The sequence below is a fragment of the Salmo salar genome, chromosome ssa15, assembly GCF_905237065.1.
Source record: "Salmo salar chromosome ssa15, Ssal_v3.1, whole genome shotgun sequence".
Lineage (NCBI taxonomy): Eukaryota > Metazoa > Chordata > Actinopteri > Salmoniformes > Salmonidae > Salmo > Salmo salar.
In genome coordinates, this window is record NC_059456.1 from 18,877,389 (window position 1) to 18,904,278 (window position 26,890).

The following is a 26,890-nucleotide window of genomic DNA, read 5'->3' on the forward strand; positions in this document are numbered from 1 at the left end:
TTCCCCACACTCTGGCCCCTTACCAGCTTCAGGCCCACTTCCCCACACTCTGGCCCACTTCCCCACACTCTGGCCCCTTACCAGCTTCAGGCCCACTTCCCCACACTCTGATCCCCTTACCAGCTTCAGGCCTTACCAAAAAACACACAGGAACTCTGTTTAAAAAGCCATTTCAGATGTACATTTATTTAATGCCAAAAGCACAGGTGTGAATGTATGCGCAGAGCAAACTCGCTGTTTGGCACTTCTGTCATCTGACTTGGGCCAGACATCACAGTGGGTGTAGCCTAGCATGTAGAAAGACTGAGGCAGGGAGAGACTGTGTCTAAAGCCCCGTTCCAACATCCACACTGGCATGCTACTAAGAATGAAGCAATTTATCAGGTAGAATCTATGCATTGTAAGCCGGATGCTAGACTGGACATTGGAACATAGTGCTTTATATAGGGTTGGCATTTTGTAATGCACTATTTTTGACCAGATGACCAGAGACCTATGGGCCCTGGAGCCTTACGGCCCTGGTCAAAAGTAGTGTACTATATAGGGAATAGGGTGCCATAGGGCCCTGTTCTAATGTAGTGCACTATATAGGGAATAGGGTGCCATAGGGCCCTGTTCTAATGTAGTGCACTATATAGGGAATAGGATGCCATTTGAGACAGCCTATAACTTGCCAGACAAGCACTTCTTCTAGAACACAGTCAGAACAAGTCTGCGACATCTGTCTGTATCAGACCTCCCACGTCATCCCCTACTCCCCTCTTTCCAAGTTTTTGACCCGGAGTACAACAGGAACAGAGGTACAGGGGATCATGCCCAGGTCTGTGATGACCAGGTCAACAAAATCTGGTGGCGTTACGTCGTAGACCAGATTCAACAACCCCAGGGAGCTGACATCATGCCAGTTCTCCAGCTGGGTCTTCCCCTTCCGGGTCACCATCAGGTCATCGGGGTCATCTGAGGAAAGAAAGTGATTGGTCGAAGGCGAGGTTTAGTGAAAGTCTTACTGCTAATGCTTACTACAGTTTGTGTCAATGCTGTTTCAATTCTAGTCAGTTTAGAAGTAGAATAGAATTTAAAATGTGGATAAGTTTGTCTATCGAAGTTAAAATCACATTTGCACATCCTTATCGGTGTTGACTAGAAGCAGAATGGAAATGACTTGCTTTACATAAAGTAGATTACTTCATTATCTCCAGAAAGATAACCCCATACGCTAGCTCTTTACATGTCGTAATAAAGTCAACGAGGCCAAATAACTCCCACATTACCAAGCTCGTTTGAGACGAAGGAGTCAGTTTGCACTCTCTCGCAGAACTTGTATGTCTCACAGCAGACCAGAACTGGCACGTTGAAGGTCCTGGCTACCAAAGCTATCTGAGATGTGCCCACACGAGACATCACGTAGCCATTAGCCAGCAGAGCATGGGCACCCAGGAACACCTTAGATACCTGGGAGAGGGGGAGTTTAATGATTACACATAGACATTAAATATATTGGAGATTTGTTACAACAACAAAAAAAAGGACAGGGAAGAAAGAGGGTTAAACTGAGAAGCATTGGAGGAAAAATATAAATCACTGTTTGGATTTTCTACAAGAGGTCAACAACATTTGCGATTAAATCAACTCATGTCTAAAACATCCAAAAGCCTACATTCTAAATTCCACAGTGCAATGACACCTCCAGTCCCCCAAGGCGCGGTCATCTGTTTTGGAATTACCTCAGGTCGTATGTATGAGAGGGCAGAGATGAGCACTAGGTTACCTCAGGTAGTATGTATGAGAGATGAGCACTAGGTTACCTCAGGTAGTATGTATGAGAGATGAGCACTAGGTTACCTCAGGTAGTATGTATGAGAGATGAGGACTAGGTTACCTCAGGTAGTATGTATGAGAGATGAGGACTAGGTTACCTCAGGTAGTATGTATGAGAGATGAGGACTAGGTTACCTCAGGTAGTATGTATGAGAGATGAGGACTAGGTTACCTCAGGTAGTATGTATGAGAGATGAGGACTAGGTTACCTCAGGTAGTATGTATGAGAGATGAGGACTAGGTTACCTCAGGTAGTATGTATGAGAGATGAGGACTAGGTTACCTCAGGTAGTATGTATGAGAGATGAGGACTAGGTTACCTCAGGTAGTATGTATGAGAGATGAGGACTAGGTTACCTCAGGTAGTATGTATGAGAGATGAGGACTAGGTTACCTCAGGTAGTATGTATGAGAGATGAGGACTAGGTTACCTCAGGTAGTATGTATGAGAGATGAGGACTAGGTTACCTCAGGTAGTATGTATGAGAGATGAGGACTAGGTTACCTCAGGTAGTATGTATGAGAGATGAGGACTAGGTTACCTCAGGTAGTATGTATGAGAGATGAGGACTAGGTTACCTCAGGAAGTATGTATGAGAGATGAGGACTAGGTTACCTCAGGTAGTATGTATGAAAGATGAGGACTAGGTTACCTCAGGTAGTATGTATGAGAGGGAAGAGATGAGCACTAGGTTACCTCAGGTAGTATGTATGAGAGATGAGCACTAGGTTACCTCAGGTAGTATGTATGAGAGGGCAGAGATGAGGACGTAGGTGCAGCTGATGCCTCTCTGTACGAGGCGTCTCAGAGCCTCCCTTCCCTCCAGACGAGGCCGGCTGTCCACAACGATCACACGGAACTTCCTGCTCTTATCATATGCCTCGCAAAGGATGTGGTTCACCAGGGACGAGCTACAGAGGGGGAGAAGGGACATGAGATCTCAATAACTGATGCCTTCCTTATTGACACCTAGCCTGGTCTCAGATCAGCTACAGAGGGGGAGAAGGGACATGAGATCTCAATAACTGATGCCTTCCTTATTGACACCTAGCCTGGTCTCAGATCAGCTACAGAGGGGGAGAAGGGACATGAGATCTCAATAACTGATGCCTTCCTTATTGACACCTAGCCTGGTCTCAGATCAGCTACAGAGGGGGAGAAGGGACATGAGATCTCAATAACTGATGCCTTCCTTATTGACACCTAGCCTGGTCTCAGATCAGCTACAGCGGGGGAGAAGGGACATGAGATCTCAATAACGGATGCCTTCCTTACTGACACCTAGCCTGATCTCAGATCAGCTACAGCGGAGGAGAAGGGACATGATCACTACTGGATTGTAAACAGACCCCCACACTCTAGGCACTACTGTAAAGCTGAGAGGATTGGATAGGTTTAACGAGGAGAGAGACAGGACAATTACATGTTGTAGTGAATTTGGGGGGGGGGGGGGTATTCCGACCAGGACCTGAACCCGCGTCCCTGTGACTGTCAGTCCAACCTTAGCCATTACCCCAAGAGACCGACTGACCCCAAGAGACCGACTGACTCAGTCCAACCTTAGCCATTACCCCAAGAGACCGACTGACTCAGTCCAACCTTAGCCATTACCCCAAGAGACCGACTGACTCAGTCCAACCTTAGCCATTACCCCAAGAGACCGACTGACTCAGTCCAACCTTAGCCATTACCCCAAGAGACCGACTGACTCAGTCCAACCTTAGCCATTACCCCAAGAGACTCAGGCCTCTTGACTGGAACACGTCTTTCTCAGTTACTTCTTAGTTCCAAATTGACCCCTTACACCCCTCTTGTAGATCTGAGAAGATAGGAATCAATTCAAGCAAAAGGGATGGTTACAGGGAGAGCTTCTCTGTGCTTCATGCAGAGTGGCTGGGTGGTAGTGTGGCAACCTATCCACTTCCATGTTCTGTCAGATAAAATGGAAGGCTACTGACAGACGTTAGATCTCACCATCCATAAACTAGAATGACGTCTCCGTCACTGATCTTCTCTATGGCGCATTTAGAGATCGCCTTGGCTGCCAGAACTACGTTTTCATCTATGTAACGGTCTATACACGTCTGCAGTTTGGTCTTCGCCTAGAAAAGAGAGAGAAAATGGTTGTTGCCATAAAAATGGACATGAGTTAAAATGTGACCAGAAACTGAAACTGACCTTTTAACACACAGAATTGAAACTGTATTCTGAAACTCACCTCCTCTTCTTTGAACTGACTAGGAATATTGGAGATTTCTTTCTTGATGTACTTGATTGCGTTGCCCATACTCGCCGACAAGGGGCGACATTGATTGAGAAAACTGCAAAAACAAAAACAAAGTAAAATACACAAAATGTTTGGCATGATTTCTTCAATCAGCTTCATATTAAATCAGGGTTTGACGTTAACTTTTGTAGCCATTTGTCCACAGGACAAGTATGACAAAAGCTCAAGTAATTTGTCCCCCCCCCCCAAAACAACGGTCTGTAACACCAGTTTTCCATCATTGTATGACGCAAGGAACCACTTTACAAAAACAAAATGCTCGACTATCTTTTTACCACAGAATCAGACAGAAATGTAGGCTACACTCTGTCTTATGGCTTCTCTGCATAGTCAAGCCTGTTTCAAAATACAAACACTGCCCCTTTAAGGCTCTCCTGGAGGATGATTGGCCCCCCTTGGTAGCCTATAAAATATTGCAATATTACAATTACAACCAAATACTTTTTATGTTTTTATAAAATAAATTCCCTCCAGGGATCGAAATTAAGGGCATCCCGTTGTCCCGGGGACAATAGAAAAATACGTCTATGGTTCAAAACAGACTGGAACAATTCTGGGACGACAGATCCACAATTCATACAACCACTGTACATTAAAACATTTTTTTTTAAAAGCAAATGAGGCTGATGCAACAGATCAGAACATTTATCTTAAAATGTTGATCAAGTTTTATTACCTCATATTATAAAAAGGTTAACATGGCTGTAAGCTACGCACAAATGTTCCAAAATGCAATTACAGGGAAAACACCGTTCTCAAACATGCAAGCAGTTTCATGTGACATAGATTAAAATATCTGTTTGAAATTAAGAGGTGAGATCTAAAGATGCATCAATAGACTAGCACGGTTTACTAATATGACTGGGATTATCAATAGACTAGCACGGTTTACAAATATGACTGGGATTATCAATAGACTAGCATGGTTTACTAATATGACTGGGATTATCAATAGACTAGCACGGTTTACTAATATGACTGGGATTATCAATAGACTAGCACGGTTTACTAATATGACTGGGATTATCAATAGACTAGCACGGTTTACTAATATGACTGGGATTATCAATAGACTAGCACGGTTTACTAATATGACTGGGATTATCAATAGACTAGCACGGTTTACTAATATGACTGGTGTCATGACGTTGGCCTCTTTGAGTACAGGGAGGACAGTTGACCCCCTCCCCCTTGCACCATCCCCCAACCTACCTCCCCCCACCCAGGCCCTGTGTGAAAGGGTTGTAAAATTCCAGAGGAGAATCTTACAACCACATGGCCCAGTTGAGACACAGAGGGGTCCCATAGAGAGACACAGGAAATTCTTCCAACTCAAAGAATTGGGGAACCGAATGACATTTGTGTTCTGGAGAAGGTATGGAAGATTGGTGAAGAATCCAGCTACGAACTGGTCCGCTTGGTACAATTTTGTGATACTCAGAAGAGACAATATAGCCATATTACCATAAAACGGTTTATATAATAGCCTCAGCCTTGAGACTTGCATCCACATGGTTGTATAGAATGTATTAATAAGGATAAAGCTATTTGTAATACATTGAGATGCTATGTACTGATGTTAATGTGATAGAATTATATTTCTGTACCAAGCTTAACTCAGTCATCGGCACGCCCCAGGGACACAGACAGGACCAGGTGTCATGTGACATGTTCACTATAAAACCATAGCCTGATCTACTTTCTTCAGACCCGGCCTCCACTCCATTGCGAGTTGGCCAATAGGTTGACCATCCAAGTACTCTACTGAAAGTGAACTATACCACGTGGTTAACTTTTAGACTATCGATACCGACAGAATAAGAACAAGTCTTTGATATTAATTATTAGTCTGCAGCTAAGTAAATTATATCATTGAACGCGAAGACCAACGAAACATCCATTCTATGACGACATTAATGAATGTCGCTTTGAAAGATCCATCTAACCGAGAGAGAGAGAGAGAGAGAGAGAGAGAGAGAGAGAGAGAGAGAGAGAGAGAGAGAGAGAGAGAGAGAGAGAGAGAGAGAGAGAGAGAGAGAGGGAGAGAAAGAAAGAACTCTCCATCAGAACGACGCTCCAACAAGGATCCCGACGACACACTGAGCGTAAATATATATTGATTGCAATTGTTCTCGAATGAGTGAGCGTTCAATTGTCAATTGTTAATATTAATGAACTCTGTAGGGTCTTCTCAGCTGCCCTTTATGACCCATTGTCTAACAGACCAGCCATGCCTGTTTTAGCCCACTAGGGCACATTACTCTACCAATTCTTTGTGATGATAATTACTGTTTGTATACTTTCTGTGAATTAATTAGTTTAGTAAATAAATGATTTTAAGACAATTGATGTATGGATGACTCTTAGTAAAGACTGGGTTCGTGCAGATACAACAATTTACGACGTTTGGAATGAGACTGGACGCGAGGTAAAATACACCATTTAAACCAGAAGATAATCGGCCTATACTATAATAGAATATAATATATAATGTTATAATATAGGAAAGTTATATTAGGAAAATTATAACTTTGTAATCTGAATATTTTCCTTGGTGCCCCGATCTCCTAGTTAATTACAATTAAACGATGAATCAGTTTGATCGCGTGATAATAATTACAGGGAGTTAATTGATAAACATGTCTTCAGTTTAATGGTACCCCAAAGACACGACACTGGGATTATCAATAGACTAGCACGGTTTACTAATAAGACCAGGATTATCATTTTTGATTTTTTTAAATTATTTTACCTTTATTTAACTAGGCAAGTCAGTTAAGAACAAATTCTTATTTTCAATGATGACCTAGGAACAGTGGGTTAACTGCCTTGTTCAGGGGCAGAATGACAGATTTGTACCTTGTCAGCTCGGGGATTCGATCTTGCAACCTTTCGGTTACTAGTCCAACACTCTAACCACTAGGCTACCTGTCGCCCGAAATGGTTTAATAATATGACTGGGATTATCAATAGACTAGCACGGTTTACTAATATGACTGGGATTATCAATAGACTAGCACGGTTTACTAATATGACTGGGATTATCAATAGACTAGCACGGTTTACTAATATGACTGGGATTATCAATAGACTAGCATGGTTTACTAATATGACTGGGATTATCAATAGACTAGCATGGTTTACTAATATGACTGGGATTATCAATAGACTAGCATGGTTTACTAATATGACTGGGATTGTGCCTTTGGCTGCTGGACAATAAAATAAATGTTGATTTGAAAAGCAAAAGAACATTTAGAGAAATGCTGGTTTCAATGGGATATTAAGTGTTTATAAAAAAAATCCTTCAACACTTCTGTGGTTGTATTTTGGCTAGGCTACTTTGAAACAAGGCAAGCCATGCTTCATAAAATGACATAAAACATCCATGTTTTAAACAATTAAGTTTATGGTTAAATAGTTTGAAAATGCTGACCGCCTCTGCTCAGATTCAAGGTGGGTGATGTGCATTCTCCGGTCTTGTGTATTTGATCTGAACAAACCGTGCCTCAAGTACGTCGACATAATGTTAAGACATTAATGTTAATTATCCTTCATTATATTTGTCAAACATGACTAGCGTTTAGCCAATATTTATCTAATTAAAAGTCTCATTCAAGTTTGATACATTTTCTGGCTATTCCCTCATCGGTTGGACATGAGGCTATAGACAATATGCATATCACCTTTACTTTAACCTATAGTCTTATTTATTTATGTGCATTATATTATTTTTTTTACATTTATTTAACCTTTATTTAACTAGGCAAGTCAGTTAAGAACAAATTCTTATTTACAATGACGGCTTAGGAACAGTGGGTTAACTGCCTTGTTTAGGGGCAGAACAACAGATTTTTACCTTGTCAGCTCAGGGATTCGATCTTGCAACCTTTCGGTTACTAGTCCAACGCTCTAACCACTTGCGCTAAATGCCGCATGTACAATGTACATCATATATATATATTTTTTAAACTTGTCCTGGACAAGAGAAGGTTAATGTGGAGCCCTGGAGATGATGATTTGAGAAAAGGACCGTAGATTCTGTACCTGATATAGGGCTTGAGCTTGTTGACCAGGTCTCTGGCCAGCTCTTCATTAGGAGGAGTAGTATAGTCCCTAATCACCTGTATGGACGGGACAGAGAGGAAGTTACAGTAGTATAGTCCCTAATCACCTATATGGACGGGACAGAGAGGAAGTTACAGTAGTATAGTCCCTAATCACCTGTATGGACGGGACAGAGAGGAAGTTACAGTAGTATAGTCCCTAATCACCTGTATGGACGGGACAGAGAGAGGAAGTTACAGTAGTATAGTCCCTAATCACCTGTATGGACGGGACAGAGAGGAAGTTACAGTAGTATAGTCCCTAATCACCTGTATGGACGGGACAGAGAGAGGAAGTTACAGTAGTATAGTCCCTAATCACCTGTATGGACGGGACAGAGAGGAAGTTACAGTAGTATAGTCCCTAATCACCTGTATGGACGGGACAGAGAGGAAGTTACAGTAGTATAGTCCCTAATCACCTGTATGGACGGGACAGAGAGGAAGTTACAGTAGTATAGTCCCTAATCACCTGTATGGACGGGACAGAGAGAGGAAGTTACAGTAGTATAGTCCCTAATCACCTGTATGGACGGGACAGAGAGAGGAAGTTACAGTAGTATAGTCCCTAATCACCTGTATGGACGGGACAGAGAGGAAGTTACAGTAGTATAGTCCCTAATCACCTGTATGGACGGGACAGAGAGGAAGTTACAGTAGTATAGTCCCTAATCACCTGTATGGACGGGACAGAGAGAGGAAGTTACAGTAGTATAGTCCCTAATCACCTGTATGGACGGGACAGAGAGGAAGTTACAGTAGTATAGTCCCTAATCACCTGTATGGACGGGACAGAGAGGAAGTTACAGTAGTATAGTCCCTAATCACCTGTATGGACGGGACAGAGAGAGGAAGTTACAGTAGTATAGTCCCTAATCACCTGTATGGACGGGACAGAGAGAGGAAGTTACAGTAGTATAGTCCCTAATCACCTATATGGACGGGACAGAGAGAGGAAGTTACAGTAGTATAGTCCCTAATCACCTGTATGGACGGGACAGAGAGGAAGTTACAGTAGTATAGTCCCTAATCACCTGTATGGACGGGACAGAGAGAGGAAGTTACAGTAGTATAGTCCCTAATCACCTGTATGGACGGGACAGAGAGGAAGTTACAGTAGTATAGTCCCTAATCACCTGTATGGACGGGACAGAGAGGAAGTTACAGTAGTATAGTCCCTAATCACCTGTATGGACGGGACAGAGAGGAAGTTACAGTAGTATAGTCCCTAATCACCTGTATGGACGGGACAGAGAGGAAGTTACAGTAGTATAGTCCCTAATCACCTGTATGGACGGGACAGAGAGGAAGTTACAGTAGTATAGTCCCTAATCACCTGTATGGAGGGGACAGAGAGAGGAAGTTACAGTAGTATAGTCCCTAATCACCTGTATGGACGGGACAGAGAGAGGAAGTTACAGTAGTATAGTCCCTAATCACCTGTATGGACGGGACAGAGAGAGGAAGTTACAGTAGTATAGTCCCTAATCACCTGTATGGACGGGACAGAGAGAGGAAGTTACAGTAGTATAGTCCCTAATCACCTGTATGGACGGGACAGAGAGGAAGTTACAGTAGTATAGTCCCTAATCACCTGTATGGACGGGACAGAGAGGAAGTTACAGTAGTATAGTCCCTAATCACCTGTATGGACGGGACAGAGAGGAAGTTACAGTAGTATAGTCCCTAATCACCTGTATGGACGGGACAGAGAGGAAGTTACAGTAGTATAGTCCCTAATCACCTGTATGGACGGGACAGAGAGGAAGTTACAGTAGTATAGTCCCTAATCACCTGTATGGACGGGACAGAGAGAGGAAGTTACAGTAGTATAGTCCCTAATCACCTGTATGGACGGGACAGAGAGAGGAAGTTACAGTAGTATAGTCCCTAATCACCTGTATGGACGGGACAGAGAGGAAGTTACAGTAGTATAGTCCCTAATCACCTGTATGGACGGGACAGAGAGGAAGTTACAGTAGTATAGTCCCTAATCACCTGTATGGACGGGACAGAGAGAGGAAGTTACAGTAGTATAGTCCCTAATCACCTGTATGGACGGGACAGAGAGAGGAAGTTACAGTAGTATAGTCCCTAATCACCTGTATGGACGGGACAGAGAGAGGAAGTTACAGTAGTATAGTCCCTAATCACCTGTATGGACGGGACAGAGAGAGGAAGTTACAGTAGTATAGTCCCTAATCACCTGTATGGACGGGACAGAGAGAGGAAGTTACAGTAGTATAGTCCCTAATCACCTGTATGGACGGGACAGAGAGGAAGTTACAGTAGTATAGTCCCTAATCACCTGTATGGACGGGACAGAGAGAGGAAGTTACAGTAGTATAGTCCCTAATCACCTGTATGGACGGGACAGAGAGGAAGTTACAGTAGTATAGTCCCTAATCACCTGTATGGACGGGACAGAGAGGAAGTTACAGTAGTATAGTCCCTAATCACCTGTATGGACGGGACAGAGAGAGGAAGTTACAGTAGTATAGTCCCTAATCACCTGTATGGACGGGACAGAGAGGAAGTTACAGTAGTATAGTCCCTAATCACCTGTATGGACGGGACAGAGAGGAAGTTACAGTAGTATAGTCCCTAATCACCTGTATGGACGGGACAGAGAGAGGAAGTTACAGTAGTATAGTCCCTAATCACCTGTATGGACGGGACAGAGAGAGGAAGTTACAGTAGTATAGTCCCTAATCACCTGTATGGACGGGACAGAGAGGAAGTTACAGTAGTATAGTCCCTAATCACCTGTATGGACGGGACAGAGAGAGGAAGTTACAGTAGTATAGTCCCTAATCACCTGTATGGACGGGACAGAGAGAGGAAGTTACAGTAGTATAGTCCCTAATCACCTGTATGGACGGGACAGAGAGAGGAAGTTACAGTAGTATAGTCCCTAATCACCTGTATGGACAAGACAGAGAGGAAGTTACAGTAGTATAGTCCCTAATCACCTGTATGGACGGGACAGAGAGAGGAAGTTACAGTAGTATAGTCCCTAATCACCTGTATGGACGGGACAGAGAGAGGAAGTTACAGTAGTATAGTCCCTAATCACCTGTATGGACGGGACAGAGAGAGGAAGTTACAGTAGTATAGTCCCTAATCACCTGTATGGACGGGACAGAGAGGAAGTTACAGTAGTATAGTCCCTAATCACCTGTATGGACGGGACAGAGAGGAAGTTACAGTAGTATAGTCCCTAATCACCTGTATGGACGGGACAGAGAGAGGAAGTTACAGTAGTATAGTCCCTAATCACCTGTATGGACGGGACAGAGAGAGGAAGTTACAGTAGTATAGTCCCTAATCACCTGTATGGACGGGACAGAGAGGAAGTTACAGTAGTATAGTCCCTAATCACCTGTATGGACGGGACAGAGAGAGGAAGTTACAGTAGTATAGTCCCTAATCACCTGTATGGACGGGACAGAGAGAGGAAGTTACAGTAGTATAGTCCCTAATCACCTGTATGGACGGGACAGAGAGGAAGTTACAGTAGTATAGTCCCTAATCACCTGTATGGACGGGACAGAGAGGAAGTTACAGTAGTATAGTCCCTAATCACCTGTATGGACGGGACAGAGAGGAAGTTACAGTAGTATAGTCCCTAATCACCTGTATGGACGGGACAGAGAGGAAGTTACAGTAGTATAGTCCCTAATCACCTGTATGGACGGGACAGAGAGGAAGTTACAGTAGTATAGTCCCTAATCACCTGTATGGACGGGACAGAGAGGAAGTTACAGTAGTATAGTCCCTAATCACCTGTATGGACGGGACAGAGAGAGGAAGTTACAGTAGTATAGTCCCTAATCACCTGTATGGACGGGACAGAGAGAGGAAGTTACAGTAGTATAGTCCCTAATCACCTGTATGGACGGGACAGAGAGAGGAAGTTACAGTAGTATAGTCCCTAATCACCTGTATGGACGGGACAGAGAGAGGAAGTTACAGTAGTATAGTCCCTAATCACCTGTATGGACGGGACAGAGAGAGGAAGTTACAGTAGTATAGTCCCTAATCACCTGTATGGACGGGACAGAGAGGAAGTTACAGTAGTATAGTCCCTAATCACCTGTATGGACGGGACAGAGAGAGGAAGTTACAGTAGTATAGTCCCTAATCACCTGTATGGACGGGACAGAGAGGAAGTTACAGTAGTATAGTCCCTAATCACCTGTATGGACGGGACAGAGAGAGGAAGTTACAGTAGTATAGTCCCTAATCACCTGTATGGACGGGACAGAGAGAGGAAGTTACAGTAGTATAGTCCCTAATCACCTGTATGGACGGGACAGAGAGGAAGTTACAGTAGTATAGTCCCTAATCACCTGTATGGACGGGACAGAGAGGAAGTTACAGTAGTATAGTCCCTAATCACCTGTATGGACGGGACAGAGAGAGGAAGTTACAGTAGTATAGTCCCTAATCACCTGTATGGACGGGACAGAGAGAGGAAGTTACAGTAGTATAGTCCCTAATCACCTGTATGGACGGGACAGAGAGGAAGTTACAGTAGTATAGTCCCTAATCACCTGTATGGACGGGACAGAGAGGAAGTTACAGTAGTATAGTCCCTAATCACCTGTATGGACGGGACAGAGAGAGGAAGTTACAGTAGTATAGTCCCTAATCACCTGTATGGACGGGACAGAGAGAGAAGTTACAGTAGTATAGTCCCTAATCACCTGTATGGACGGGACAGAGAGGAAGTTACAGTAGTATAGTCCCTAATCACCTGTATGGACGGGACAGAGAGGAAGTTACAGTAGTATAGTCCCTAATCACCTGTATGGACGGGACAGAGAGAGGAAGTTACAGTAGTATAGTCCCTAATCACCTGTATGGACGGGACAGAGAGGAAGTTACAGTAGTATAGTCCCTAATCACCTGTATGGACGGGACAGAGAGGAAGTTACAGTAGTATAGTCCCTAATCACCTGTATGGACGGGACAGAGAGGAAGTTACAGTAGTATAGTCCCTAATCACCTGTATGGACGGGACAGAGAGAGGAAGTTACAGTAGTATAGTCCCTAATCACCTGTATGGACGGGACAGAGAGAGGAAGTTACAGTAGTATAGTCCCTAATCACCTGTATGGACGGGACAGAGAGGAAGTTACAGTAGTATAGTCCCTAATCACCTGTATGGACGGGACAGAGAGGAAGTTACAGTAGTATAGTCCCTAATCACCTGTATGGACGGGACAGAGAGAGGAAGTTACAGTAGTATAGTCCCTAATCACCTGTATGGACGGGACAGAGAGAGGAAGTTACAGTAGTATAGTCCCTAATCACCTGTATGGACGGGACAGAGAGAGGAAGTTACAGTAGTATAGTCCCTAATCACCTGTATGGACGGGACAGAGAGAGGAAGTTACAGTAGTATAGTCCCTAATCACCTGTATGGACGGGACAGAGAGGAAGTTACAGTAGTATAGTCCCTAATCACCTGTATGGACGGGACAGAGAGAGGAAGTTACAGTAGTATAGTCCCTAATCACCTGTATGGACGGGACAGAGAGAGAAAGTTACAGTAGTATAGTCCCTAATCACCTGTATGGACGGGACAGAGAGGAAGTTACAGTAGTATAGTCCCTAATCACCTGTATGGACGGGACAGAGAGAGGAAGTTACAGTAGTATAGTCCCTAATCACCTGTATGGACGGGACAGAGAGGAAGTTACAGTAGTATAGTCCCTAATCACCTGTATGGACGGGACAGAGAGGAAGTTACAGTAGTATAGTCCCTAATCACCTGTATGGACGGGACAGAGAGAGGAAGTTACAGTAGTATAGTCCCTAATCACCTGTATGGACGGGACAGAGAGAGGAAGTTACAGTAGTATAGTCCCTAATCACCTGTATGGACGGGACAGAGAGGAAGTTACAGTAGTATAGTCCCTAATCACCTGTATGGACGGGACAGAGAGGAAGTTACAGTAGTATAGTCCCTAATCACCTGTATGGACGGGACAGAGAGGAAGTTACAGTAGTATAGTCCCTAATCACCTGTATGGACGGGACAGAGAGGAAGTTACAGGGATCACGACCAAAGTGGTAAAACAGTGAATTGACTTGTAAGACCATTTAAAATGTCAGTAACCAGCTTATAAGGAAGAAAAGAACGAAGGGAGGAAGTTACTTCAGATATACAGTCGAGGCGGATTAGAACTAAGAGCAGGCCTGAGGTCAGTAGTACTGTACCCGTTTGGCTACTTCAGATATACAGTCGAGGCGGATTAGAACTAAGAGCAGGCCTGGGGTCAGTAGTACTGTACCCGTTTGGCTACTTCAGATATACAGTCGAGGCGGATTAGAACTAAGAGCAGGCCTGGGGTCAGTAGTACTGTACCCGTTTGGCTACTTCAGATATACAGTCGAGGCGGATTAGAACTAAGAGCAGGCCTGGGGTCAGTAGTACTGTACCCGTTTGGCTACTTCAGATATACAGTCGAGGCGGATTAGAACTAAGAGCAGGCCTGGGGTCAGTAGTACTGTACCCGTTTGGCTACTTCAGATATACAGTCGAGGCGGATTAGAACTAAGAGCAGGCCTGAGGTCAGTAGTACTGTACCCGTTTGGCTACTTCAGATATACAGTCGAGGCGGATTAGAACTAAGAGCAGGCCTGGGGTCAGTAGTACTGTACCCGTTTGGCTACTTCAGATATACAGTCGAGGCGGATTAGAACTAAGAGCAGGCCTGAGGTCAGTAGTACTGTACCCGTTTGGCTACTTCAGATATACAGTCGAGGCGGATTAGAACTAAGAGCAGGCCTGGGGTCAGTAGTACTGTACCCGTTTGGCTACTTCAGATATACAGTCGAGGCGGATTAGAACTAAGAGCAGGCCTGAGGTCAGTAGTACTGTACCCGTTTGGCTACTTCAGATATACAGTCGAGGCGGATTAGAACTAAGAGCAGGCCTGGGGTCAGTAGTACTGTACCCGTTTGGCTACTTCAGATATACAGTCGAGGCGGATTAGAACAAAGAGCAGGCCTGGGGTCAGTAGTACTGTACCCGTTTGGCTACTTCAGATATAGAGTCGAGGCGGATTAGAACAAAGAGCAGGCCTGGGGTCAGTAGTACTGTACCTGTTTGAAGGCGTGGAGCAGGGCTACAGAGCGAGCGTTGGATCCCACCACGATACCCTGGGAGTACTGCAGACCCAACCGCACAATGGAAGGGTGGATCACTGTCGAGGGAATACTGACGGACAGAACAATTACAGATACCATCAAAAAGGTACAAGCTATCAGTGTATGTATGTATGTATGTATGTATGTATGTATGTATGTATGTATGTATGTATGTATGTATGTATGTATGTATGTATGTATGTATGTATGTATGTATGTATGTATGTATGTATGTAGTGTTAGAAGCAACTATCATCAGTAAATCATCCAAACAGGAACGTTTTGCAACTAAAACAAACTTCTATTTGACAAATTCAGGTAAGTCTAAGAGCAGGCCTCCACATTATGCTCAGTTTGCTTCCGTTTAAGAAACGTTTTGCAACATATTTGCGGATTGAATACACCCCAGAGTTCTCCCTAAGGTATTCTGACGAGGTGGTGCTGATGTAGGCCGAGCTTTGGGGAATAGGGAGGTCTGGAGGGGGGGGGCAGTCAACTTTCCCCTCAGGAAGTTGGAGCATTTAGCGTTTAGCTGTAGCCAACACAGCAGTCTGGTGTTTGTTCATAAATGACTTGGAGGTGGTCTCAATGACACTTTCACATTTTCTAAATTCAATTTAGAGGTAATGATTATTCTAATTAATAGGCGTCTTTATGTGGAAATCAGTACTATGACTACAGGGGGGAGAGCCGGAGCGGAGAGCTGCCATCCAGCTGTAGGAAATCAGTACTATGACTACAGGGGGGAGAGCCGGAGCGGAGAGCTGCCATCCAGCTGTAGGAAATCAGTACTATGACTACAGGGGGGAGAGCCGGAGCGGAGAGCTGCCATCCAGCTGTAGGAAATCAGTACTATGACTACAGGGGGGCGAGCCGGAGCGGAGAGCTGCCATCCAGCTGTAGGAAATCAGTACTATGACTACAGGGGGTGAGCCGGAGCGGAGAGCTGCCATCCAGCTGTAGGAAATCAGTACTATGACTACAGGGGGGTGAGCCGGAGCGGAGAGCTGCCATCCAGCTGTAGGAAATCAGTACTATGACTACAGGGGGGTGAGCCGGAGCGGAGAGCTGCCATCCAGCTGTAGGAAATCAGTACTATGACTACAGGGGGGTGAGCCGGAGAGGAGTGCTAGAGATTTGTTCTCCTCGCCCAAGTCCTCTTGATTGGCTCAGCTTCAACTTCAGATGGTTGAGACAAAAACCCCAACGTGCCAACTAGAAGCTAGAAGGGGGCAGGTAGGTAGTTACCTGAGTTGCTGGGTGAGGGGGGCTCTGGGTAGGGGCAGGTAGGTAGTTACCTGAGTTGCTGGGTGAGGGGTGCTCTGGGTAGGGCCAGGTAGGTAGTTACCTGAGTTGCTGGGTGAGGGGGGCTCTGGGTAGGGGCAGGTAGGTAGTTACCTGAGTTGCTGGGTGAGCGGGGCTCTGGGTAGGGGCAGGTAGGTAGTTACCTGAGTTGCTGGGTGAGGGGGGCTCTGGGTAGGGGCAGGTAGGTAGTTACCTGAGTTGCTGGGTGAGCGGGCTCTGGGTAGGGGCAGGTAGGTAGTTACCTGAGTTGCTGGGTGAGGGGTGCTCTGGGTAGGGGCAGGTAGGTGGTTACCCGAGTTGCTGGGTGAGGGGGGCTCTGGGTAGGGCCAGGTAGGTAGTTACCTGAGCTGCTGGGTGAGCGGGGCTCTGGGTAGGGGCAGGTAGGTAGTTACCTGAGTTGCTGGGTGAGGGGTGCTCTGGGTAGGGGCAGGTAGGTAGTTACCTGAGTGAGGGGGGCTCTGGGTAGGGGCAGGTAGGTGGTTACCTGAGTTGCTGGGTGAGGGGGGCTCTGGGTAGGGCCAGGTAGGTAGTTACCTGAGTTGCTGGGTGAGGGGTGCTCTGGGTAGGGGCAGGTAGGTAGTTACCTGAGTTGCTGGGTGAGGGGGGCTCTGGGTAGGGGCAGGTAGGTAGTTACCTGAGTTGCTGGGTGAGGGGGGCTCTGGGTAGGGGAAGGTAGGTAGTTACCCGAGTTGCTGGGTGAGCGGGGCTCTGGGTAGGGGCAGGTAGGTAGTTACCTGAGTTGCTGGGTGAGCGGGGCTCTGGGTAGGGGAAGGTAGGTAGTTACCTGAGTTGCTTGGTGAGCGGGGCTCTGGGTAGGGGCAGGTAGGTAGTTACCTGAGTTGCTGGGTGAGGGGAGCTCTGGGTAGGGGAAGGTAGGTAGTTACCTGAGTTGCTGGGTGAGGGGAGCTCTGGGTAGGGGAAGGTAGGTAGTTACCTGAGTTGCTGGGTGAGGGGGGCTCTGGGTAGGGGCAGGTAGGTAGTTACCTGAGTTGCTGGGTGAGGGGAGCTCTGGGTAGGGGAAGGTAGGTAGTTACCTGAGTTGCTGTGTGAGGGGGGCTCTGGGTAGGGGCAGGTAGGTAGTTACCTGAGTTGCTGGGTGAGGGGAGCTCTGGGTAGGGGCAGGTAGGTAGTTACCTGAGTTGCTGGGTGAGGGGGGCTCTGGTTAGGGGAAGGTAGGTAGTTACCTGAGTTGCTGGGTGAGGGGGGCTCTGGGTAGGGGCAGGTAGGTAGTTACCTGAGTTGCTGGGTGAGGGGTGCTCTGGGTAGGGGCAGGTAGGTAGTTACCTGAGTTGCTGGGTGAGCGGGGCTTTGCGGCTGTACTGGTGCAGGTGAGAGAACAGGCTGACTTTGTAGCCATAGTCAGATCGTAGGGGGATCTGAAACACACACACACACACAAATATATCATACAGAAAATATTCACATCCCTTGACTTGTTCCACATTTTGTTTGCGTCTCTGGCCTACACACAATACCCCATAATGTCAAAAGTGGAATAATGTTTTTTTTTTTTTAAATGTTTACAAATGAATTAAAAATGAAAAGCTGAAATGTCTTGAGTCAATAAGTTTCAAACCCCTTTGTCACATAATAAATAGCATGGACTCACTGTGTGCAATAATAGTGTTTGACAGGATTTTTGTAATGACTACCTCATCTTCGTACCCCACATACAGATAACTGTAAGGTCCCTCCATCGTGCAGGGAGGTTTACCAACAGAATATATGTATTTATATATTTTTTTTATTTATTTAACCTTTATTTAACTAGGCAAGTCAGTTAAGAACAAATTCGTATTTACAATGACAGCCTACCTAATATCCCTTTGAGCATGGGGAAGTTATTAATTACACTTTAGATGGTGGTATCAGTACACCCAGTCACTACAAAGACAAAGGCGTCCTTCCTAACTCAGTTACCAGAGAGGAAGGAAACTCCTCAGGGATTTCACCATGAGGCCAATGGTGACTTTTAAAACAGTTACAGAGTTTAATGGTTGTGATAGGAGAAAACTGAAGATGGATCAACAACATTGTAGTTACTCCATAATACTAACCTAAATGACAGAGTGAAAAGAAGGAAGCCTTTACAGAATACAAATATTCCAAAACATGTATCCGGTTTGCAATAAGGCACTAAAGTAAAACTGCAAAACATGTGGCAAAGAATTTAACTGTATATCCTGAATAAAAAGCATTATGTTAGGGGGAAATCCAATCCAACACATCACTTAGTATCACTCTCCATATTTTCAAGCATGGTGGTGGCTGCATCATGTTATGTGTATGCTTGTCATCGCCAAGGACTGGGGAGTTTTTTGGGGGGTGATAAAAAGAAACGGAATAGAGCTAAGCACAGGCAAAATCCTAGTTCAGTCTGCTTTCCAACAGACACTGGGAGACAAATTCACCTTTCAGCTGAACAAATCTACACTGGAGTTGCTTACCAAGATGACATTTAATCTTCCTGAGTGGCCTCGTTATAGTTTGACTTAAAATCAACTTGAATTTTTTTTGTTGCAAGACTTGAAAATGGCTGTGCAGCAATGATTAACAGCCAACTTTACAGAGCTTGAATTTTCTTTTGATGATATTGTTCCAGCCAGATGTGCAAAGCTCTCAAAGCTGTACTTGCTGCCAAAGGTGATTCTAACATGTATTGACTCAGGGGGTTGAACACTTATCTAATCAATATATATTAGTGTTTTATTATTCACATTTTTTTTTTTTTTTTTTTAAATGTTAAGAGTTTTTTTTCCACTTTGACAAGAGTATTTTGTGTAGATTGACATTGTGTAGATTGAAATTAAATAAATTTTAATTGTAACACAACAAAATATGGAATAAGTAAAAGGTTGTGAATCCTTTCCGATTGCACCGTCTCTACAATAAAATGTACAACATATCAAATCCTGCACAGCAAGCAGACTGTGTGCTGTAAGGCAGCAGAGCTAATCACAAAACAAGAAAATACTGGAACATCTACAGTGTCGTACAGCGCCACCTACTGGAACAGTGCCATACAGCGCCACCTACTGGAACAGTGTTGTACAGCGCCACCTACTGGAACAATGTTGTACAGCGCCACCTACTGGAACAATGTTGTACAGCGCCACCTACTGGAATAGTGCTGTACAGCACCACCTACTGGAACAGTGTTGTACAGCACCACCTACTGGAACAGTGCTGTACAGCACCACCTACTGGAACAGTGCTGTACAGCACTACCTACTGGAACAGTGTTGTACAGCACCCTGGATTCATGTATCAACATGTTTTTCTCTCTCTCTCTTTCTCTTTCTACTGTCAAGTATAAAGACAGACACACCAGTGTCATTATCTCAGGAAGGTAGGTAAGATGACGGGTGCTGACGACATTTAACAGCCTTGACCAAAACAAAACGGTAAAAACAGACGGTAAAAATCAAACCTTAACCTCACACAAAGTGAACCTTGAGACCAAGTACCTTTATAGTGGCGCCGTGCGGTCGCGTCTGAAAAAAAAATGCGATGCACAGAATAGAAGCACAGGTAGTTAGTGCTGTGAAGTTTAGCTTACTGCTTGTTATATCCTTATAAAATCAGCAAATAAAAGAAACATCCTCTCTCACTGTCAATTGCGTTTATTTTCAGCAAACTTAACATGTGTAAATATTTGTATGAACATAACAAGATTCAACAACAGACAAACTGAACAAGTTCCACAGACATGTGACTAATATAAATGGAATAATATATCCCTGAGCAAAGGGGGGTTCAAAATCAAAAGTAACAGTCAGTATCTGGTGTGGCCACCAGCTGCATTAAGTACTGCAGTGCATCTCCTCCTCATGGACTGCACCAGATTTGCCAGTTATTGCTGTGAGATGTTACCCCACTTTTCCACCAAGACACCTGCAAGTTCTCAGACATTTCTGGGGGGAAATGGCCCTAGCCCTCACCCTCCGATCCAACAGGTCCCAGACGTGCTCAATGAGATTGAGATCCGGGCTCTTCGCTAGCCATGGCAGAACACTGACATTCCTGTCTTGCAGGAAATCAAGCACAGAACGAGCAGTATGGCTGGTGGCATTGTCATGCTGGAGGGTCATGTCAGGATGAGCCTGCAGGAAGGGTACCACATGAGGGAGGAGGATGTCTTCCCTGTAATGCACAGCGTTGAGATTGCCTGCAATGACAACAAGCTCAGTCCGATGATGCTGTGACACACCGCCCCAGACCATGACGGACCCTCCACCTCCAAATCGATCCCGCTCCAGAGTACAGGCCTCGGTGTAACGCTCATTCCTTCGATGATAAAGGCGAATCCGACCATCACCCCTGGTGAAACAAAACCACGACTCGTCAGTGAAGAGCACTTTTTGCCAGTCCTGTCTGGTCCAGCGACGGTGGGTTTGGCCCATAGGCAACGTTGTTGCCGGTGATGTCTGGTGAGGACCTGCCTTACAACAGGCCTACAAGCCCTCAGTGCAGCCTCTCCCAGCCTATTGCAGACAGTCTGAGCACTGATGGAGGGATTGTGCGTTCCTGGTGTAACTCGGGCAGTTGTTGCCATCCTGTACTTGTCCCGCAGGTGTGATGTTCGGATGTACCGATCCTGTGCAGGTGTTGTTACACGTGGTCTGCCACTGCGAGGACGATCAGCTGTCCATCCTGTCTCCCTGTAGCGCTGTCTTAGGCGTCTCACAGTACGGACATTGCAATTTATTGCCCTGGCCACATCTGCAGTCATCATGCCTCCTTGCAGCATGCCTAAGGCACGTTCATGCAAATGAGCAGGGACCCTGGGCATCTTTCTTTTGGTGTTTTTCAGAGTCAGTAGAAAGGCCTCTTTAGTGTCCGAAGTTTTCATAACTGTGACCTTAATTGCCTACCGTCTGTAAGCTGTTAGTGTCTTAACGACCGTTCCACAGGTGCATGTTCATTAATTGTTTATGGTTCATTGAACAAACATAGGGAAACAGTGTTTAAACCCTTTACAATGAAGATCTGTAAAGTTATTTAGATTTTTTACCAATTGTCTTTGAAAGACATGGTCCTGAAAAAGAGGACGTTTCTTTTTTTTGCTGAGTTTATATTTTCATGTATAACTAATACAAATGTTTCCCCCATACCATTATATAGCTTTATAAAACGCTGGTTATAAAAACACACTGGATGTTGATGTGGGGTGGTGTAACGCCTTGGCTGGAAATGAATCCAGGGGAAACACTGACAATGTAAATCTGTACTGAGATGACGAATTTCAGTTGGTACTAGCAAGTTAGGGGTGGCAGACAGCCTAGCGGTTGAGAGCGTTGGGTCACTAACCCGAAAGGTTGCTGATTCAAATCCCTGACCCAACTAGGGCAACAACAACAACAAAAAAATCTGAATGTGAGCAAGGCACTTAACCTTAATTACTCCTGTAAGTCATTTTGGATAGGAGCATCTGTTAGTCAAGCAATACCTTGAGGACAGACAGCAGCATATTGTATAATGTCAATAACATTGCCACAAACCTGTTGTCTTTCCAACTTCTTGGCCAGTTTTTTCACCACTGCAGGGTCGTCCACTTGGACATGTTCCGGAAGTCTCTTCACCACTAACAAGGACAGGAAGCAATCTTTGAATACATGAGACTTACTACTTCAATATATCACCTTGTAAAAGTCCAATGTGTTTTTCAATAGGGGATACCCTTAAAGGAAGTCAGAGGAAGATTAGGGAGACGAATGGACTGGAGCCTGTCCTGTAGGCCTTCATCATGTGGAACTGTCCCCTAGTCACAACCTGTCCTGTAGGCCTTCATCATGTGGAACTGTCCCCTAGTCACAACCTGTCCTGTAGGCCTTCATCATGTGGAACTGTCCCCTAGTCACAACCTGTCCTGTAGGCCTTCATCATGTGGAACTGTCCCCTAGTCACAACCTGTCCTGTAGGTCTTCATCACGTGGAACTGTCCCCTAGTCACAGCCTGTCCTGTAGGCCTTCATCATGTGGAACTGTCCCCTAGTCACAACCTGTCCTGTAGGCCTTCATCATGTGGAACTGTCCCCTAGTCACAGCCTGTCCTGTAGGCCTTCATCATGTGGAACTGTCCCCTAGTCACAACCTGTCCTGTAGGTCTTCATCATGTGGAACTGTCCCCTAGTCACAACCTGTCCTGTAGACCTTCATCATGTGGAACTGTCCCCTAGTCACAACCTGTCCTGTAGGTCTTCATCACGTGGAACTGTCCCCTAGTCACAGCCTGTCCTGTAGGCCTTCATCATGTGGAACTGTCCCCTAGTCACAACCTGTCCTGTAGGCCTTCATCATGTGGAACTGTCCCCTAGTCACAACCTGTCCTGTAGGTCTTCATCATGTGGAACTGTCCCCTAGTCACAGCCTGTCCTGTAGGTCTTCATCATGTGGAACTGTCCCCTAGTCACAGCCTGTCCTGTAGGTCTTCATCATGTGGAACTGTCCCCTAGTCACAGCCTGTCCTGTAGACCTTCATCATGTGGAACTGTCCCCTAGTCACAGCCTGTCCTGTAGACCTTCATCATGTGGAACTGTCCCCTAGTCACAGCCTGTCCTGTAGGTCTTCATCATGTGGAACTGTCCCCTAGTCACAACCTGTCCTGTAGGTCTTCATCATGTGGAACTGTCCCCTAGTCACAACCTGTCCTGTAGGTCTTCATCATGTGGAACTGTCCCCTAGTCACAACCTGTCCTGGCATCAACTCATTCACTTTTGTGTGTATGGGGAAGTATGGAGGGGTTAAGATGAGGAGGGGTGATTGGGGGGAGGGTGTGATGAGGGGAGGGGGTGTGATGGAGGGGAGGGGAGTGTGATGGAGGGGAGGGGGGTGTGATGGAGGAGAGGGGAGTGTGATGAGGGGAGTGGTGTGTGATGAGGGGAGGGGGGTGTGATGGAGGGGAGGGGTGTGTGATGGAGGGGAGGGGGGTGTGATGAGGGGAGGGGGGGTATGATGGAGGGGAGGGTGTGTGATGAGGGGAGGGGTGTGTGATGAGGGGAGGGGGGTATGATGAGGGGAGGGGTGTGTGATGAGGGGAGGGTGTGTGATGAGGGGAGGGGTGTGTGATGAGGGGAGGGGTGTGTGATGAGGGGAGGGTGTGTGATGAGGGGAGGGGTGTGTGATGAGGGGAGGGGTGTGTGATGAGGGGAGGGGTGTGTGATGAGGGGAGGGGTGTGTGTGATGAGGGGAGGGGTGTGTGATGAGGGGAGGGGTTATGATGAGGGGAGGGTGTGTGATGAGGGGAGGGGGTATGATGAGGGGAGGGGTGTGTGATGAGGGGAGGGGTGTGTGATGAGGGGAGGGGGGTATGATGAGGGGAGGGGTGTGTGATGAGGGGAGGGGGGTATGATGAGGGGAGGGGTGTGTGATGAGGGGAGGGGTGTGTGATGAGGGGAGGGGGTATGATGAGGGGAGGGGTGTGTGATGAGGGGAGGGGTGTGTGATGAGGGGAGGGGTGTGTGATGAGGGGAGGGGTGTGTGATGAGGGGAGGGGTGTGTGATGAGGGGAGGGGGGTATGATGAGGGGAGGGGTGTGTGATGAGGGGAGGGGGTGTGTGATGAGGGGAGGGGTGTGTGATGAGGGGAGGGGTGTGTGATGAGGGGAGGGTGTGTGATGAGGGGAGGGGGGTATGATGAGGGGAGGGGTGTGTGATGAGGGGAGGGGTGTGTGATGAGGGGAGGGGTGTGTGATGAGGGGAGGGGTGTGTGATGAGGGGAGGGGTGTGTGATGAGGGGAGGGGGTGTGATGAGGGGAGGGTGTGTGATGAGGGGAGGGGTGTGTGATGAGGGGAGGGGTGTGTGATGAGGGGAGGGTGTGTGATGAGGGGAGGGGGTAATGGGAGGGTTATTATAGGTTGATTGTATGCATGTCTATGAAAGCAGCAGCACTCTTTAATTGTCCAAGTAATTTACCCTCTAGGACAATAAGATATATCATATCACAAGTCAACAAGGTGCTCCACAGATCCACCAGCAGATGTTGTGTTGTACCTGGGTTTAGTTCACTTGGAGGGGCCTTGGTCTTGCTGCTGGACGAGCAGCTCTGTTGTTTAGAGGCTCTATCAGCTTCCTGCCTTGCTCTCCTCTCTGCCTTCTGCTCAGCTCTGCTTTTGGCTGGCTTGTCTGCTGGGGAGGGCGCAGGAGAGGAGTGGGAGGGAGCACCTGAGGCAGGCACAGGCATTGGTGCAGAGGCAGGTAACACTGTGGGAGCTGGGGACAGAGACAGACAGGTGCATTGACCAATGAAGTGGATGCTGGATAGGATTCATAGGTAAATGGACCAATGACAAAGCTAGCACTAGTAAACAACTACTGGTATTTGTTTTTCTAAAGATATAAAATGATACAATCAGAGCACAAGCGGAACATTTAAGACATGATGTCAACAGTAGAAGAGAAGGCTATAGCATGGAGGTTACATTATGGAACCATGGCTAGAACACCTTTCTGTGTCGGGGGTTGTGTTGCTACAGGTTGTGATGCAGCGACAGGTTTCTTTTCCTTCGCTCTTTCTGACGGGCCCTTCTCATCTTTCTGTTTCTTCTGTTGTTTCTTCTCTTTCCTCAGCCGTTGCTTCTCCTCTTTGGTCAACTCCTTCCCTTCATTCTAAAAAATGATGTGGATTTTAATGACAGGAAGAAAAGCTGGTTAGCGCGTTGGGACAGTGGACCATATGGTATGGACAATAATGTCCATTTTCATTTTTTGTTGTCATTTTGGAAAGACTGAGTAACTTTTGGTTTAGAAGGATACTTACTTTAGCGCGTACGATTTCATCTTTCTTCTCAGGTCCATCTGTAACACACAGTGTCGTGATAACGACGAAGTTGTATTTGCATCCAGCTGACAGTGCGGTCTTGCTAGCTAACTAGCCAGGTAGGTAGCTAACTATCTAGCTTTAACTGGCTAAAGATAGACATCAGACAGGTTAGTTAGCTAGCTACTAACGTTACATGGCTAAATATACACCAGCCAGGCTAGTTAGCTAGCTACTAACGTTACATGGCTAAATATACACCAGCCAGGCTAGTTAGCTAGCTACTAACGTTAACTGGCTCGGGTATCTAACGTTAGTGTGCATAAACAAATCAATCAATCAATCAATCAATCAGATGTATTTATAAAGCACTTCTTAGATCAGCTGATGTCAAAAAGTGCTGTACAGAAACCCAGCCTAAAACTAGTCAACGAGTAAAAACGTATTTAGCTATGTTGGTTCAAGTAACAACCAATATGAATGATGCAACAGCGAAGCCACACTATGAATAACGTTAGCTAGCAGCCCATCACTTCGCAGGCTAACGTTAGCTAGCAGGCTAACGCTAGCTACCAGCCCATCACCTCGCAGGCTAACGTTAGCTACCAGCCCATCACTTCGCAGGCTAACGTTAGCTACCAGCCCATCACTTCGCAGGCTAACGTTAGCTACCAGCCCATCACTTCGCAGGCTAACGTTAGTTACCAGCCCATCACTTCGCAGGCTAACGTTAGCTAGCAGGCTAACATTAGCTAGCAGGCTAACGTTAGCTACTAGCCCATCACTTCGCAGGCTAACATTAGCTAGCAGGCTAACGTTAGCTACCAGCCCATCACTTCGCAGGCTAACGTTAGCTACCAGCCCATCACCCATCGCTAACGTTACTCTGCTGTACCTGAACAACATTCACCGCAGACGAGCTGCCACGTTAGTTTACTCCGTGATATTGTAGTCAGAGCTGTAACTATAGTGTTTTTTTTATTTAAAGTATGTTGACAGCTGTCATTTCAGACTCACCTGTTTCTCTACAGTCCGCCATGTTTACGGTAACTTCAGCAGGAAGTTAACAAGGCAATGGAAACGTGTCAGAACTGGGCTGGCAGAAAACTCACAGTGCCCTCTTGCGATTGTAGATAAACGAGGCTCCGAAGTGCCTACAAATGAGGTATTTGTTGAGGGGAGCCCCAAAAGCCAGCAGATGGGGGTATTAAGTTCATCTTATCGTCCAAATGCATTGTATGCAGCCGGCAATAGAGTACCACAGTATGAGTTATAATACCCTTAAAACCTAGCGGTAAAACAGAGAAATGGTTCCAATCGTTTTCCCACCATTCATTTTATCCCATAGGGGATTTTAGAAACACTTAATAAGTAAGGGCTATTGTTTTGTGTAGAATTACCGTGAGTAAATCTCTCTTGGACAAAGGTGGTCTTTAGTATAACACCAATGAA

General features: G+C 45.9%; 1 protein-coding gene across 2 annotated transcripts; it reads right to left on the minus strand.

The window, feature by feature from the left end:
• Window positions 1–158: 158 nt before the first annotated feature.
• Window positions 159–26,589, minus strand: LOC106571016 (translation initiation factor eIF-2B subunit delta). 2 transcript variants are annotated; one of them, XM_014143638.2, is made up of 14 exons: window positions 26,456–26,589; window positions 25,439–25,476; window positions 25,125–25,287; window positions 24,673–24,891; window positions 22,180–22,262; window positions 20,146–20,172; window positions 17,963–18,054; window positions 15,329–15,443; window positions 8,154–8,230; window positions 4,038–4,140; window positions 3,794–3,921; window positions 2,553–2,730; window positions 1,272–1,452; window positions 159–957 (listed from the first exon to the last, which is right to left on the minus strand). In XM_014143638.2, the coding sequence occupies exons 1-14, from the start codon at window positions 26,475–26,477 to the stop codon at window positions 752–754; spliced, it is 1,632 nt and encodes a 543-aa protein (XP_013999113.1). In that variant the 5' UTR covers window positions 26,478–26,589; the 3' UTR covers window positions 159–751. The 2 variants fall into 2 exon arrangements, with proteins under 2 accessions (XP_013999113.1, XP_013999116.1); XM_014143641.2 differs by lacking the exon at window positions 20,146–20,172 and having other exon boundaries at window positions 26,456–26,587.
• Window positions 26,590–26,890: the final 301 nt, after the last annotated feature.

Coding starts and splice junctions, on each gene's coding strand:
- LOC106571016 (XM_014143638.2), bottom strand. CDS start 26,477: ATGGCGGACTGTAGAGAAACAG. Junction 24,892..25,124: donor ACAACCCCCGACACAGAAAG/GTGTTCTAGCCA, acceptor CTCTGTCCCCAG/CTCCCACAGTGTTACCTGCC. Junction 2,731..3,793: donor GTCATTCTAGTTTATGGATG/GTGAGATCTAAC, acceptor CCCCCTCTGTAG/CTCGTCCCTGGTGAACCACA.